Raw genomic sequence first — 12,714 nt, 5'->3', positions numbered from 1 at the left:
ACATGGGCATTGCCATGACAACCTCCAGCCAGGCTTGTACTGGCCCTGCCTTCCACAGTGACATGGGCATGTTCCGAGTGAGCTCTGCCTGCTGGAGGCGGTCCAGCTGCTCCTCTCCATCTGATAGGCTGTGCTGTTGTGTTGATAGGCTGGAGAGGCTGTCAGTGTCTGTCAGGATTGGTCAGGGGAAGTAGGAGTACAGGACAGGGGAGGGGTTTGGGGTCAAAGGAATTGAGAGGCAAAAATGACTAATCCAACTCAAATTTAAAGGCCCAGTGCAGTCAAAATCCTTTTTTTCTGTGTTTTATATCATATCTTCTGTACAACAGGTGATGAAACTAACACTTTAAAAGTGTAAACACTTTTGATCAGTGTTAGTTTCTGATGGTTGCTAGTTGAAAATACAATATTCACAGGACCTTCTTATCAGCAGGTTTGCATGGGCGAGAGTTTCGGCTTTCCATGGTGTCAACACCATATGCTAAATTGGTTAGTAAACAAATAACAAAGAGTTCCAAAGTTCCCTGCCAATAACAGCTAGTTTTCCGTTTTCCCCTCCCCACACAGACCACTCCCAGGCAGTCCCAGCAAAAGTATTGCTTTTAAAAATAGTTTCTTGCTAAAAAGATACTTTTGCCCATTTTAATGGAAATGTGTTAAAGGTACTTAATTGTTACCCAGAAATAATTTGATATTGGCACAAAAACGGCTGCATTGGGCCTTTAACCGTAGAAAATGGAGGAGGATATATACTGTATATCACTGTATACCTAGGATATTACTAACATTCCTCTGAAACATTGACATTGCTACAATATTTACAGTCTACTGAAACCTATTGGATTGTTTGGCAACTCGTGAACCTGGAATTATGTCCCCCGCAGCTAACATCAAATGTCATTTCATGACAGCAGTATTATCCATTGAATGGCAGAGGGTCTCACACATGAGACAGGACCAAGAAAGCATGAAACAGCTCTGGGACTAGTATGAACAGTCAGTCACTGCTCTATACAGCCAGTAGATGGTGCCAGAGTAATTCACCACAGCAGAGTATTAATTAAGGTCTCTATTATCTGACAGATGACTTATTAGATGCCTTAATATGATGACATTACAGAATAACTCATCACACTACAAATGGGATATTACAGACTGAGGACAGGTGCCACATCTGGGCAGGTGACTCAAGCACTGACAAATCCAGGAAATCCTTTTAAAATTGTACAATGAAAACTATTAGTACGCATTTCATAAAGACAGAGACCTTTCTTTAGTTCTAGTGTTAGTGAATACTGTGTGAGTAGGGTTAAGGTTTGCATTTAAATAGTTGAGTTTGAATGATCTTGTGGGGATGGAATGATTTTCTTTTGTCACTATAGGCAAATATTAGAGATTGAGACACATTAGAAATACATGGGTGACATTATTGATACAACTAACTGCTGCTGTGAATTTACCACCCTGTTTATCCAAGTCTTAAACAAATAAGTAAGCTGCAAAATCCAGGAGGATTAGCAAGTGTGTCTTCTGCCTTGTTCATATGCTGACAGGGAGGCCTACATTAATACAATCTAGGATTTTTTCAGTAGGTTTTCAAAGCGCAGGAGGTCCTTTTCCTTCAGGAGTATCGTTATATGAATGATCTCCACAGTGTAGAAACAGACACTTGGTAATTCACAGATGAGGAGTTATCTTTTGGGGGAGGGAGGGATTCATGCCCCCTGAGAGTGAAAGAGACACCAAGACACAAGAACAGATTACACATGGAACAGAATAACACCACATGGTTATTTAGTTGCTGGTTTCATTTTAAAATATTATTTTATTTTAATCATTTATCATATTCATTTTTTAAGATGTTAAAGCTCCTCATCCTCTGCCAACAGTTGAAGACAGGTCAGATTATCTTACCCTTGAAGTTACTTCTTGTTCTTTAAATAAAATACTTTGAAAGATTTTCTCTTTTATGCAACATCTCCTAAATTACAAAACATGAAACAAATTATCATCATAATCACAAATGTAAGAAATTAGGAGGGTTGTATGGTAAAGAGCAAGAGAATGAAAATGGGAACAGGTTATGTTTTGGGAGGTTATGATATGAGGATGCTTGAGGTTGTTCATTTTACTGCTAACTAATGGATTCCTAACCGAAGCAGCAGAGGTAATCATTCAGGGGTTTTACTGCACAGTCCTATGCTTACCGCTGGCACGTTATAGTTGTCCATTTTAAACTCAATAAGGACAAAAGCGATCTTACAAGGCAGTGACACACATCTACTCTGACTACTCTACTCTGTTTTGTTAAAGATTCAACTTGAACCTTTGGCACTTTAAAATGCTTTCAAACCGTGTGTGTATCAGATGCATTGATACATTTGTGTGTTTTCTACTTTTTTACTACTATTGTTTTTGGAACCTTATTTTGGTTTTCAGCTTTCAGTCTGAGAAATGCATATGGATCGATTTAACACATCTACAAGCCTGGCAGGGTACCATAATTCTTTAACAATTGATCCGATTGTAACGGTCAGTGTCTATCAGAAACATTCAGCATGGTTAGAACAGAGCAGGAGGCCTACACAAACAAGCACATATCAATCCTCTACCCATCTAACATTCCTATACTCCTAAACATGTATCTATACAAAGCACACTATTCACATCAGACACTCTGGTACTCCCAGCATCATCCTCTATAAGGCTATCCTTTTTGTCGATGCTGCCCAATGAGCTATTTAAATGTGTGATTCATCCCCTTTTATTCATTATGACAGAACAAGCAATAATGCCTTCTCCCCCCAGCTGTAGCAGTTTCACTTGTTCTACACTACAGTGTCAAAAACTCCTTACTGTAGCTGTACAGTGGGATGTTTCTGGTCCATTGTTAACCGGAATATCAAATGTCCTTCTGATTGTCATATTTTTATCATTTTCTTTCAGTTTCACTATAAGAAACATGGTCGTTCCATAGACTTCAATGTTGAGCACTAAATGATACCACGGGTCCAGTGTTCTTCTGTTCGTAGATAACGTCATGGGTTATACTAGTGTGTATAATATATACTTATTCTCCATTCACAATGTGGAGGGGAGGGTATTCCTCATTCATATCTTCATGAGAATATAAAGAATTGGCCAACTAAGACTGGGGATGGGAAAATTGTAAATAAAAAAGTATGATAAAAGCAACTATAAAATAAAACAGTTATCAGACAAAAGACATTTACAAACACTAGGTGCCGATTTACTACTATTAACATATTCACATCAGTCCTTCATGTCTCCAGTTATAAAAAACACATAAATATTAAGATAAATAAAATATTACACAGCATGAACATGTCCACACATAATTATCTCATGTATATATTTATATGCATGTAAACATATATACATATGCATACATGTACATCTATAAATATATATTTAATTTACATACATACATTTTTGAGGATAATATACATTTTCTGGGGGCAGCAGTTGTCTCAGGTTTTTCTTTTGGGCACATACGGCAACACACCCACAAGCATGCACATGGTCAAACAAACAAACAAACAAACAAACAAACAAACACACACACACACACACACACACACACACACACACACACACACACACACACACACACACACACACACGCACGCACGCACGCACGCACGCACGCACGCACGCACGCACGCACGCACGCACGCACACGCGCACGCGCACACGCACACGCACACGCACACGCACACGCACACACACGCACAGAGAGAGACGGAGACAGACACGCACATCCGCATGCACACAACCACACATAATCCACACACACCATCACCAGTCGGCATCCTCCTCTATGTAATAATCAGGGATGGATGTACCATCAAACAGGCCCGGGTCCATTGACTTGCGCTGCTTTCCCCGAGCAAACACCCGGGAGAGGGAGCCCAGACACATCTTCTCCTTCTTCTTAGTCTTACGCTTCTGGTCCTCCAGGTCCTCCATAGACTAGGCCAGAGGAAGGAGAGGGCAGTCGGAGGGAGAGAGGAAAGAGAGTGAAAGGGGCAGAGGGGAGTAGGACAGAGAGAGAGAGAGTGCAGAGGACAGACAGACATTCGGGTTAGTCAATGAAACAGGAGATTCTCACTCAAACGACTTTCAGATTCAATCACAGAACTACAATAACCAATACTGCAACGGAACCAAACCAACTGAAAGAGCAGGTAAAGACACACAAACAGACAATACTGCAATGGAACCAAACCACCTGAAAGAGCAGGTAAAGACAGACAAATAGACAATACTGCAACGGAACCAAACCAACTGAAAGAGCAGGTAAAGACAGACAAATAGACAATACCGCAACGGAACCAAACCAACTGAAAGAGCAGGTAAAGACAGCCAAATAGACAATACTGCAACGGAACCAAACCACCTGAAAGAGCAGGTAAAGACAGACAAACAGACAATACTGCAACGGAACCAAACCACCTGAAAGAGCAGGTAAAGACAGCCAAACAGACAATACTGCAACGGAACCAAACCACCTGAAAGAGCAGGTAAAGACAGACAAACAGACAATACTGCAACGGAACCAAACCAACTGAAAGAGCAGGTAAAGACACACAAACAGACAATACTGCAACGGAACCAAACCACCTGAAAGAGCAGGTAAAGACAGACAAACAGACAGACAGAACAAAGAGTGGTAAAGGTACTTCTAGAGAATTGCAGAGGTGTGATTACTTGGTTGGGGAGGCCAGGAAGCTCTTACATTGCAGAGGGAGTGTGTCCGGTGGCGGGGGGAGTTGATGTCACTGGGGGTGGACGACCGATCCCCGTCAGCCGCCGACGCGTCCGAGATGGTAGAGGGCTGGCGGGAGTGACAGGGACTGACCCTGACCACCGCTGGAGAGGAGAGACACGCACATTAGTCACCTCACACTGAGCCACTGTAATGGTTGTGCTGTTTGCGTGTGTGTGTGCGAGAGAGTGGTCCTCTGTAGCTCAGTTGACAGAGCAATGGCGCTTGCAACTCCAGGTAGGTTCGGTAACCAGGACCATCCATACTTAAAATGTAAAATACTAAAAGTATTTGTTTTAGAATATACTTAAGTATCAAAAGTAAAAGTATAAATAATTTCAAATTCCTTATATTAAGCGAATCAGACGGCACAATTTTTTTTTTTTTTACGGATAGCTAGGGGCACACTCCAACATCCAGCCAACATTTACACAGGAAGCATGTGTGTTTCGTGAGTCCATGACCAGGGATGTTCTCTTGATCAGTGCACGAATTGGACCATTTTCCTGTCCTGCTAAGCACTCAAAATGTAATGAGTTCTTTTGGGTGTCAAGGACAATTTATGGAGTAAAATGTACATTATTTTGTTTCAGAATGCAGTGAAGTAAAAGTAAAATTTGTCAAAAGTATAAATAGTACAGTACAGATACCCCAAAAAACAACTTAAGTAATACTTTAAAGTATTTTTACTTAAGTACTTTACACCACTGCCTACCCTGGCGGTCCACAGTGTGTCCGTGGTAGAGGGTCTGTTGGCTCTGGCGGATGGCAGCGGTGAGGGGCAGGTCTCCCTGCATCGCCCACTCCTGACTGCCGTTCACCACCGGCTCTGAGGGCGTGGCCAGGGACTGGCGTTTCGGCACGTCCTTAGTCAGCGTGGCCAGGGACTGTTTTGCCTGCCATAAATACACACACAGGGAGGTAGGATACAGTGGTACAGACACACGCACATACAGTACATGCTTAGAGGCATGTATGCACTGATGCACCATACACACATACACTGAGTGTACAAACACCTGCTCTTTCCATTACATAGACCTGCTCTTTGCTGCTCTTTCTATGACATAAACTGACCACGTGAATCCAGATGAAAGCTATGATCCCTGATTGATGTCACATGTTAAATTCACTTCAATCAGTGCAGATGAAGGGAAGATACAGGTTAGAAGAATTTAAGCCTTGAGACAATTGAGACATGGGTTGTGTATGTGTGCCATTCAGAGGGGGAATGGGCAAGACAAAATATTTAAGTGCCTTTGAACGGGGTATGAGAGTAGGTGCCAGTAGGTGCCGAACTGGTTTGGGTAAAGAACTGTAACGCTGCTGGGTTTTTTACGCTCACCAGTTTCCCGTGTTAATCAAGAATGGTCCACCACCCAAAGGACATCCAGCCAACTTGACACAACTGTGGGAAGCATTGGAGTCAACATGTGCCAGCATCCCTATGGAATGCTTTCGACACCTTGTAGAGTCCATAACCTGTTGAATTGAGGTTCTTCTGAGGGCAAAAAGGGCTGTAACTCAATATTATGAAGGTGTTCTGAATGTTTTGTACACTCAGTGTGTATACACATAGGAGCACTGATACACCTATAAGTGTAGGCACATGTTTGGAATTGCAGGGTATGTTGAAATGTGTGTGGGATTAGATGGGACAGATCATTCCATCAAGGTTAGCATAATTCTCTAGCTGTGAGCACTTGACAGAGACAGAGCTATTCTAGCTCTGAGAAATCTTATCAGCTACTGCTGCTGAGTGTAGTGAGGACTTAGAGGAGTGGCTGGCTGGCTGTTGTTGGCTGACTGCTGTTGGCTGGCTGGCTGTTGTTGGCTGACTGCTGTTGTCTGGCAGTGGGGAGGAATTAAGGACATGGACTGAATAATGAGTCCATCTGTCAGTCAGGCAAGACAACAGACTCTAAAGGGTACCTTAACAAGGCAGAAAATGCAGGAATTCCGATTCAGAGCTAAACCTGTGTATGTCAGTGCATATTGGTGTGGGTGTGTGCATGTGCTCGTGTGTGTGTGTATCAGTGTGCGTGTGTGTGAGTCTCACCATGGTGAGTTCAGCCTCCAGCTCTTTGATGCGGTTCTCCTTAATGTCCATGTGAGAGCGCAGGATGCAGGCCTGCTCTGTGGCCTCTTTGGTCTGCCTCCTCAGATCCCATTTCTCCCTCTCCAGCATGTCCTTCTCCTTAGCCAGGGCCTTCACTGCATCCTCACTCTCCTACAGGACATAACACAGATACTGTCAATCTTCACACTCCCAGCATTGCCACAAACCAGTGTGTGAGCACATGACTGCTCAATGAAGCCCTGGTGTGTTAGTTATCCTATTTCAAACTGTTTGGAGACTATCTGGCTTCAAACAGTGGATAATGGATGTAGTGTACATTTTGGTGCTGGTCATAGTTGAGCATAAATGTGAGTGGTTTTTGGGGGTATCTGTACTTTACTTCACTATTTATATTTTTTACAACTTTTAATTCACCACATTCCTAAAGAAAATAAATGTACTTTTTACTCCAAACATGTTTCCTGACACCCAAAAGTAATTGTGACATTTTGAAGCAAGACAGAACAATGGTCCAATTCACACACTTATCAAGAGAGTATCCCTGGTCATCCCTACTGCCTCTGATCTGGTGGACTCACTAAACACACATGCTTTGTTTGTAAATTATGTCTGAGTGTTGGAGTGTGCCCCTGGCTATCGGTAAATAAATAAAAACAAGAAAATTAAGTATATTTTAAACCAAATACTTTTAGACTTTTACTCAAGTAGTATTCTACTGGGTGACTTTTATTATTTATTTTCTATTAAGGTATATTTACTTTCACTGAAGTATTACAATTGGCTACTTTTCCCACCGCTGCTGGTCGAAATTGAGCGTAAAAGTGAGGGTACCTTTCTGTGCTGGTTGTAGTTGAGCGTAAATGTGACTGTACCTTTCTGTGCTGGTCGTAGTTGAGCGTAAATGTGACTGTACCTTTCTGTGCTGGTCGTAGTTGAGCGTAAATATGAGTGTACCATTCTGTGCTGGTTGTAGTTGAGCGTAAATGTGACTGTACCTTTCTGTGCTGGTCGTAGTTGAGCGTAAATGTGACTGTACCTTTCTGTGCTGGTCGTAGTTGAGCGTAAATGTGAGTGTACCTTTCGGTGCTGGTCGTAGTTGAGCGTAAATGTGAGTGTACCTTTCTGTGCTGGTCGTAGTTGAGTGCCATGTACCTCTCTTTGCTGGTCGTAGTTGAGCGTAAATGTGACTGTACCTTTCGGTGCTGGTCGTAGTTGAGCGTAAATGTGACTGTACCTTTCTGTGCTGGTCGTAGTTGAGCGTAAATGTGAGTGTACCTTTCTGTGCTGGTTGTAGTTGAGCGTAAATGTGAGTGTACCTTTCTGTGCTGGTCGTAGTTGAGTGTAAATGTGAGTGTACATTTCTGTGCTGGTCGTAGTTGAGCGTAAATGTGAGTGTACCTTTCTGTGCTGGTCGTAGTTGAGTGCCATGTACCTTTCTGTGCTGGTCGTAGTTGAGTGTAAATGTGACTGTACCTTTCTGTGCTGGTCGTAGTTGAGTGCACTGTACCTTTCTGTGCTGGTCGCAGTTGAGCGTAAATGTGACGGTACCTTTCTGTGCTGGTCGTAGTTGAGCGTAAATGTGAGGGTACCTTTCTGTGCTGGTCGTAGTTGAGCATAAATGTGAGGGTACCTTTATGTGCTGGTCGTAGTTGAGCGTAAATGTGAGTGTACCTTTCTGTGCTTGTCGTAGTTGAGCGTAAATGTGACTGTACCTTTCTGTGCTGGTCGTAGTTGAGCGTAAATGTGAGGGTACCTTTCTGTGCTGGTCGTAGTTGAGTGCACTGTACCTTTCTGTGCTGGTCGTAGTTGAGTGTAAATGTGAGTGTACCTTTCTGTGCTGGTCATAGTTGAGCGTAAATGTGAGGGTACCTTTCTGTGCTGGTCGTAGTTGAGTGCACTGTACCTTTCTGTGCTGGTCGTAGTTGAGCGTAAATGTGAGGGTACCTTTCTGTGCTGGTCGTAGTTGAGCGTAAATGTGAGGGTACCTTTCTGTGCTGGTCGTAGTTGAGTGCACTGTACCTTTCTGTGCTGGTCGTAGTTGAGCGTAAATATGAGTGTACCATTCTGTGCTGGTTGTAGTTGAGCGTAAATGTGACTGTACCTTTCTGTGCTGGTCGTAGTTGAGCGTAAATGTGACTGTACCTTTCTGTGCTGGTCGTAGTTGAGCGTAAATGTGAGTGTACCTTCCGGTGCTGGTCGTAGTTGAGCACGTAAATGTGAGTGTACCTTTCTGTGCTGGTCGTAGTTGAGTGCCATGTACCTTTCTGTGCTGGTCGTAGTTGAGCGTAAATGTGACTGTACCTTTCGGTGCTGGTCGTAGTTGAGCGTAAATGTGACTGTACCTTTCTGTGCTGGTCGTAGTTGAGCGTAAATGTGAGTGTCCTGAGGGTACCTTTCTGTGCTGGTTGTAGTTGAGCGTAAATGTGAGTGTACCTTTCTGTGCTGGTCACTGTAGTTGAGTGTAAATGTGAGTGTACATTTCTGTGCTGGTCGTAGTTGAAAGTAAATGTGAGTGTACCTTTCTGTGCTGGTCGTAGTTGAGTGCCATGTACCTTTCTGTGCTGGTCGTAGTTGAGTGTAAATGTGACTGTACCTTTCTGTGCTGGTCGTAGTTGAGTGCACTGTACCTTTCTGTGCTGGTCGCAGTTGAGCGTAAATGTGACGGTACCTTTCTGTGCTGGTCGTAGTTGAGCGTAAATGTGAGGGTACCTTTCTGTGCTGGTCGTAGTTGAGCATAAATGTGAGGGTACCTTTATGTGCTGGTCGTAGTTGAGCGTAAATGTGAGTGTACCTTTCTGTGCTTGTCGTAGTTGAGCGTAAATGTGACTGTACCTTTCTGTGCTGGTCGTAGTTGAGCGTAAATGTGAGGGTACCTTTCTGTGCTGGTCGTAGTTGAGTGCACTGTACCTTTCTGTGCTGGTCGTAGTTGAGTGTAAATGTGAGTGTACCTTTCTGTGCTGGTCATAGTTGAGCGTAAATGTGAGGGTACCTTTCTGTGCTGGTCGTAGTTGAGTGCACTGTACCTTTCTGTGCTGGTCGTAGTTGAGCGTAAATGTGAGGGTACCTTTCTGTGCTGGTCGTAGTTGAGCGTAAATGTGAGGGTACCTTTCTGTGCTGGTCGTAGTTGAGTGCACTGTACCTTTCTGTGCTGGTTGTAGTTGAGTGTAAATGTGAGGGTACCTTTCTGTGCTGGTCGTAGTTGAGTGCACTGTACCCTTCTGTGCTGGTCGTAGTTGAACGTAAATGTGACTGTACCTTTCTGTGCTGGTCGTAGTTGAGTGTAAATGTGAGTGTACCTTTCTGTGCTGGTCGTAGTTGAGCGTAAATGTGAGGGTACCTTTCTGTGCTGGTCGTAGTTGATTGCACTGTACCTTTCTGTGCTGGTTGTAGTTGAGCGTAAATGTGAGGGTACCTTTCTGTGCTGGTCGTAGTTGAGTGCACTGTACCTTTCTGTGCTGGTCGTAGTTGAGCGTAAATGTGACTGTACCTTTCGGTGCTGGTCGTAGTTGAGCGCAAATGTGACTGTACCTTTCTGTGCTGGTCGTAGTTGCGCATAAATGTGAGGGTACCTTTCTGTGCTGGTCATAGTTGTGCATAAATGTGAGGGTACCTTTCTGTGCTGGTCATAGTTGAGCGTAAATGTGAGGGTACCTTTCTGTGCTGGTCGTAGTTGAGTGCACTGTACCTTTCTGAGCTGGTCGTAGTTGAGCATAGATTTGAGTGTACCTTTCTGTGCTGGTCGTAGTTGAGCGTAAATGTGAGTGTACCTTTCTGTGCTGGTCGTAGTTGAGTGAAAATGTGACTGTACCTTTCTGTGCTGGTCGTAGTTGAGCGTAAATGTGAGGGTACGTTTCTGTGCTGGTCGTAGTTGAGCGTAAATGTGACTGTACCTTTCTGTGCTGGTCGTAGTTGAGTGCACTGTACATTTCTGTGCTGGTCGCAGTTGAGCGTAAATGTGACTGTACCCTTCTGTGCTGGTCGTAGTTGAGTGCACTGTACATTTCTGTGCTGGTCATAGTTGAGCGTAAATGTGACTGTACCTTTCTGTGCTGGTCATAGTTGAGCGTAAATGTGAGGGTACCTTTATGTGCTGGTCGTAGTTGAGCATAAATGTGAGGGTACCTTTTTGTGCTTGTCGTAGTTGAGCGTAAATGTGAGTGTACCTTTCTGTGCTGGTCGTAGTTGAGCGTAAATGTGACTGTACCTTTCTGTGCTGGTCGTAGTTGAGCGTAAATGTGAGGGTACCTTTCTGTGCTGGTCGTAGTTGAGCGTAAATGTGAGTGTACCTTTCTGTGCTGGTCGTAGTTGAGCGTAAATGTGAGGGTACCTTTCTGTGCTGGTCGTAGTTGAGCGTAAATGTGAGTGTACCTTTCTGTGCTGGTCGTAGTTGCGTATGAAGTCTCGGAGCTGGTCCTCCCGGCTCTCCAGTGTGGTGTACAGCTGCTGCATCTGGTTCACCAGGTCTGCCTTGTCCACCTTCAGACGCTTACGGTCAGACTTCATAGCTGTGACACACACACACACACGCACACGCGCACACGCACACACACACACACACGCACACACACAAGCACACACACGCACACGCACATGCACACACACGCACACAAACACACACTCTGTGGCTTATTGTAAAATCCTAGGAAGAGCAACATTGTTATCCCAAACAGTGGTGTAAAGTACTTAAGTAAAAATACTTTAAAGTAGTGCATAAATCGTTTTTTGGGGTATCTTATTTTACTTTACTATTAACAGTTTTGACAACTTTGACTTTTACTTCACTACATTCCTAAAGAAAATAATGTACTTTTTACTTCATACATTTTCCTTGACACCCTAAAGTACTCGTTACATTTTGAATGCTTAGCAGGACAGGAAAATGGTCCGATTCACACACTTATCAACATGTACTTTTGATACTCAAGTAGTATCTTATTGGGTTACTGACTTTTACTTGAGTCATTTTCTATTAAAGTATCTTTACTTTTACTCAAGTATGACAATTGGCTACTTTTTCCACCACTGATGCCAAAGAAGCACCACAGAGTAAATTATGTAAGGATCTAAGAAGGTAAGTGGTAGAGAGGCACTTAGTCATTCAAAACACGTAACCACACAGACTGATGTGGGCACTATGTTCACTAATTTTCTCCCAAAGACAGCTTGGCATAGTGGCATTGGCTACACAGGCAGCATGTTTAAAACAGCCAACTTCCAGGGTCAAGGTTTTCTTTTCTGTATAAGAGACCATAACTCCTAACCTGTATTGAGAGGTTATGAGACCATACATAATAACCTGAATTGAGAGGATGTGAGACCACAAATAATAACCCGTATTAAGAAGATATCAAAATAGTGAAGCCTCGACAGGCAGACTAAGATTGTGAGTCATGATAGCAAAGTATTCCTGAATCCTTCTACCAGGAAAAAGGAGAAGCTGTCCTCTCCATAACCGTAACCGTCATTCATTGAGCTTAAGCATTCCCAATGTTGTGTCTCCTCAATCAACACTCAAACCTGTTCTTCAATAGTTACACCAGAGAGCGCTACAGTAATGAGAACGCTGCCTGCCACCTGTTACTCCCTGATCGGAAGAGAGAGGAGAGAAGGAGGGATAGATGGGGGAGGTTGAGAGATGAAACAGAAGTGATTGGTTTGTCTTCTTTATGTGCCGTGGGTGCCGGCATTCTACACACAGCCAGTCTGCCTTAGCAGGGGATGGGGTTTAACACATTAAAACCAGTAGCTAATGATAGCACAGACGTCATCCACGTATTCCTATCGAAAACTACCAATGCCTCATGAAGCGGGAAGTATTTGAATTTGAAGCGCGTTATATTGCTGA

General features: G+C 43.5%; 1 protein-coding gene across 3 annotated transcripts in view; it reads right to left on the bottom strand.

Annotated features, from left to right (window-relative positions):
- Nucleotides 1–29: 29 nt before the first annotated feature.
- The window catches only part of LOC124002919 (kazrin-like), a 295,116-nt gene continuing 282,431 nt past the window's right edge, over nucleotides 30–12,714 (bottom strand). Inside the window, exons 6-11 of one of the 3 annotated variants that reach the window (XR_006833162.1) lie at nucleotides 11,238–11,374; nucleotides 6,849–7,019; nucleotides 5,505–5,685; nucleotides 4,732–4,893; nucleotides 3,867–3,993; nucleotides 30–168 (exon numbers count right to left, since the gene is read on the bottom strand). Coding sequence is in view for 2 of the 3 variants with exons in the window: in XM_046310756.1 (XP_046166712.1) it covers nucleotides 3,820–3,993; nucleotides 4,760–4,893; nucleotides 5,505–5,685; nucleotides 6,849–7,019; nucleotides 11,238–11,374 (797 nt within the window). In the remaining variant the exon portion in view is untranslated. Of the gene's footprint in view, nucleotides 169–3,696; nucleotides 3,994–4,731; nucleotides 4,894–5,504; nucleotides 5,686–6,848; nucleotides 7,020–11,237; nucleotides 11,375–12,714 lie in introns of those variants that run through there. The other 2 variants (XM_046310756.1, XM_046310757.1) reach the window with 2 other exon arrangements.

Source organism: Oncorhynchus gorbuscha, linkage group LG18, assembly GCF_021184085.1.
Source record: "Oncorhynchus gorbuscha isolate QuinsamMale2020 ecotype Even-year linkage group LG18, OgorEven_v1.0, whole genome shotgun sequence".
NCBI lineage: Eukaryota > Metazoa > Chordata > Actinopteri > Salmoniformes > Salmonidae > Oncorhynchus > Oncorhynchus gorbuscha.
This window is presented reverse-complemented; position numbering and strand designations above follow the sequence as displayed.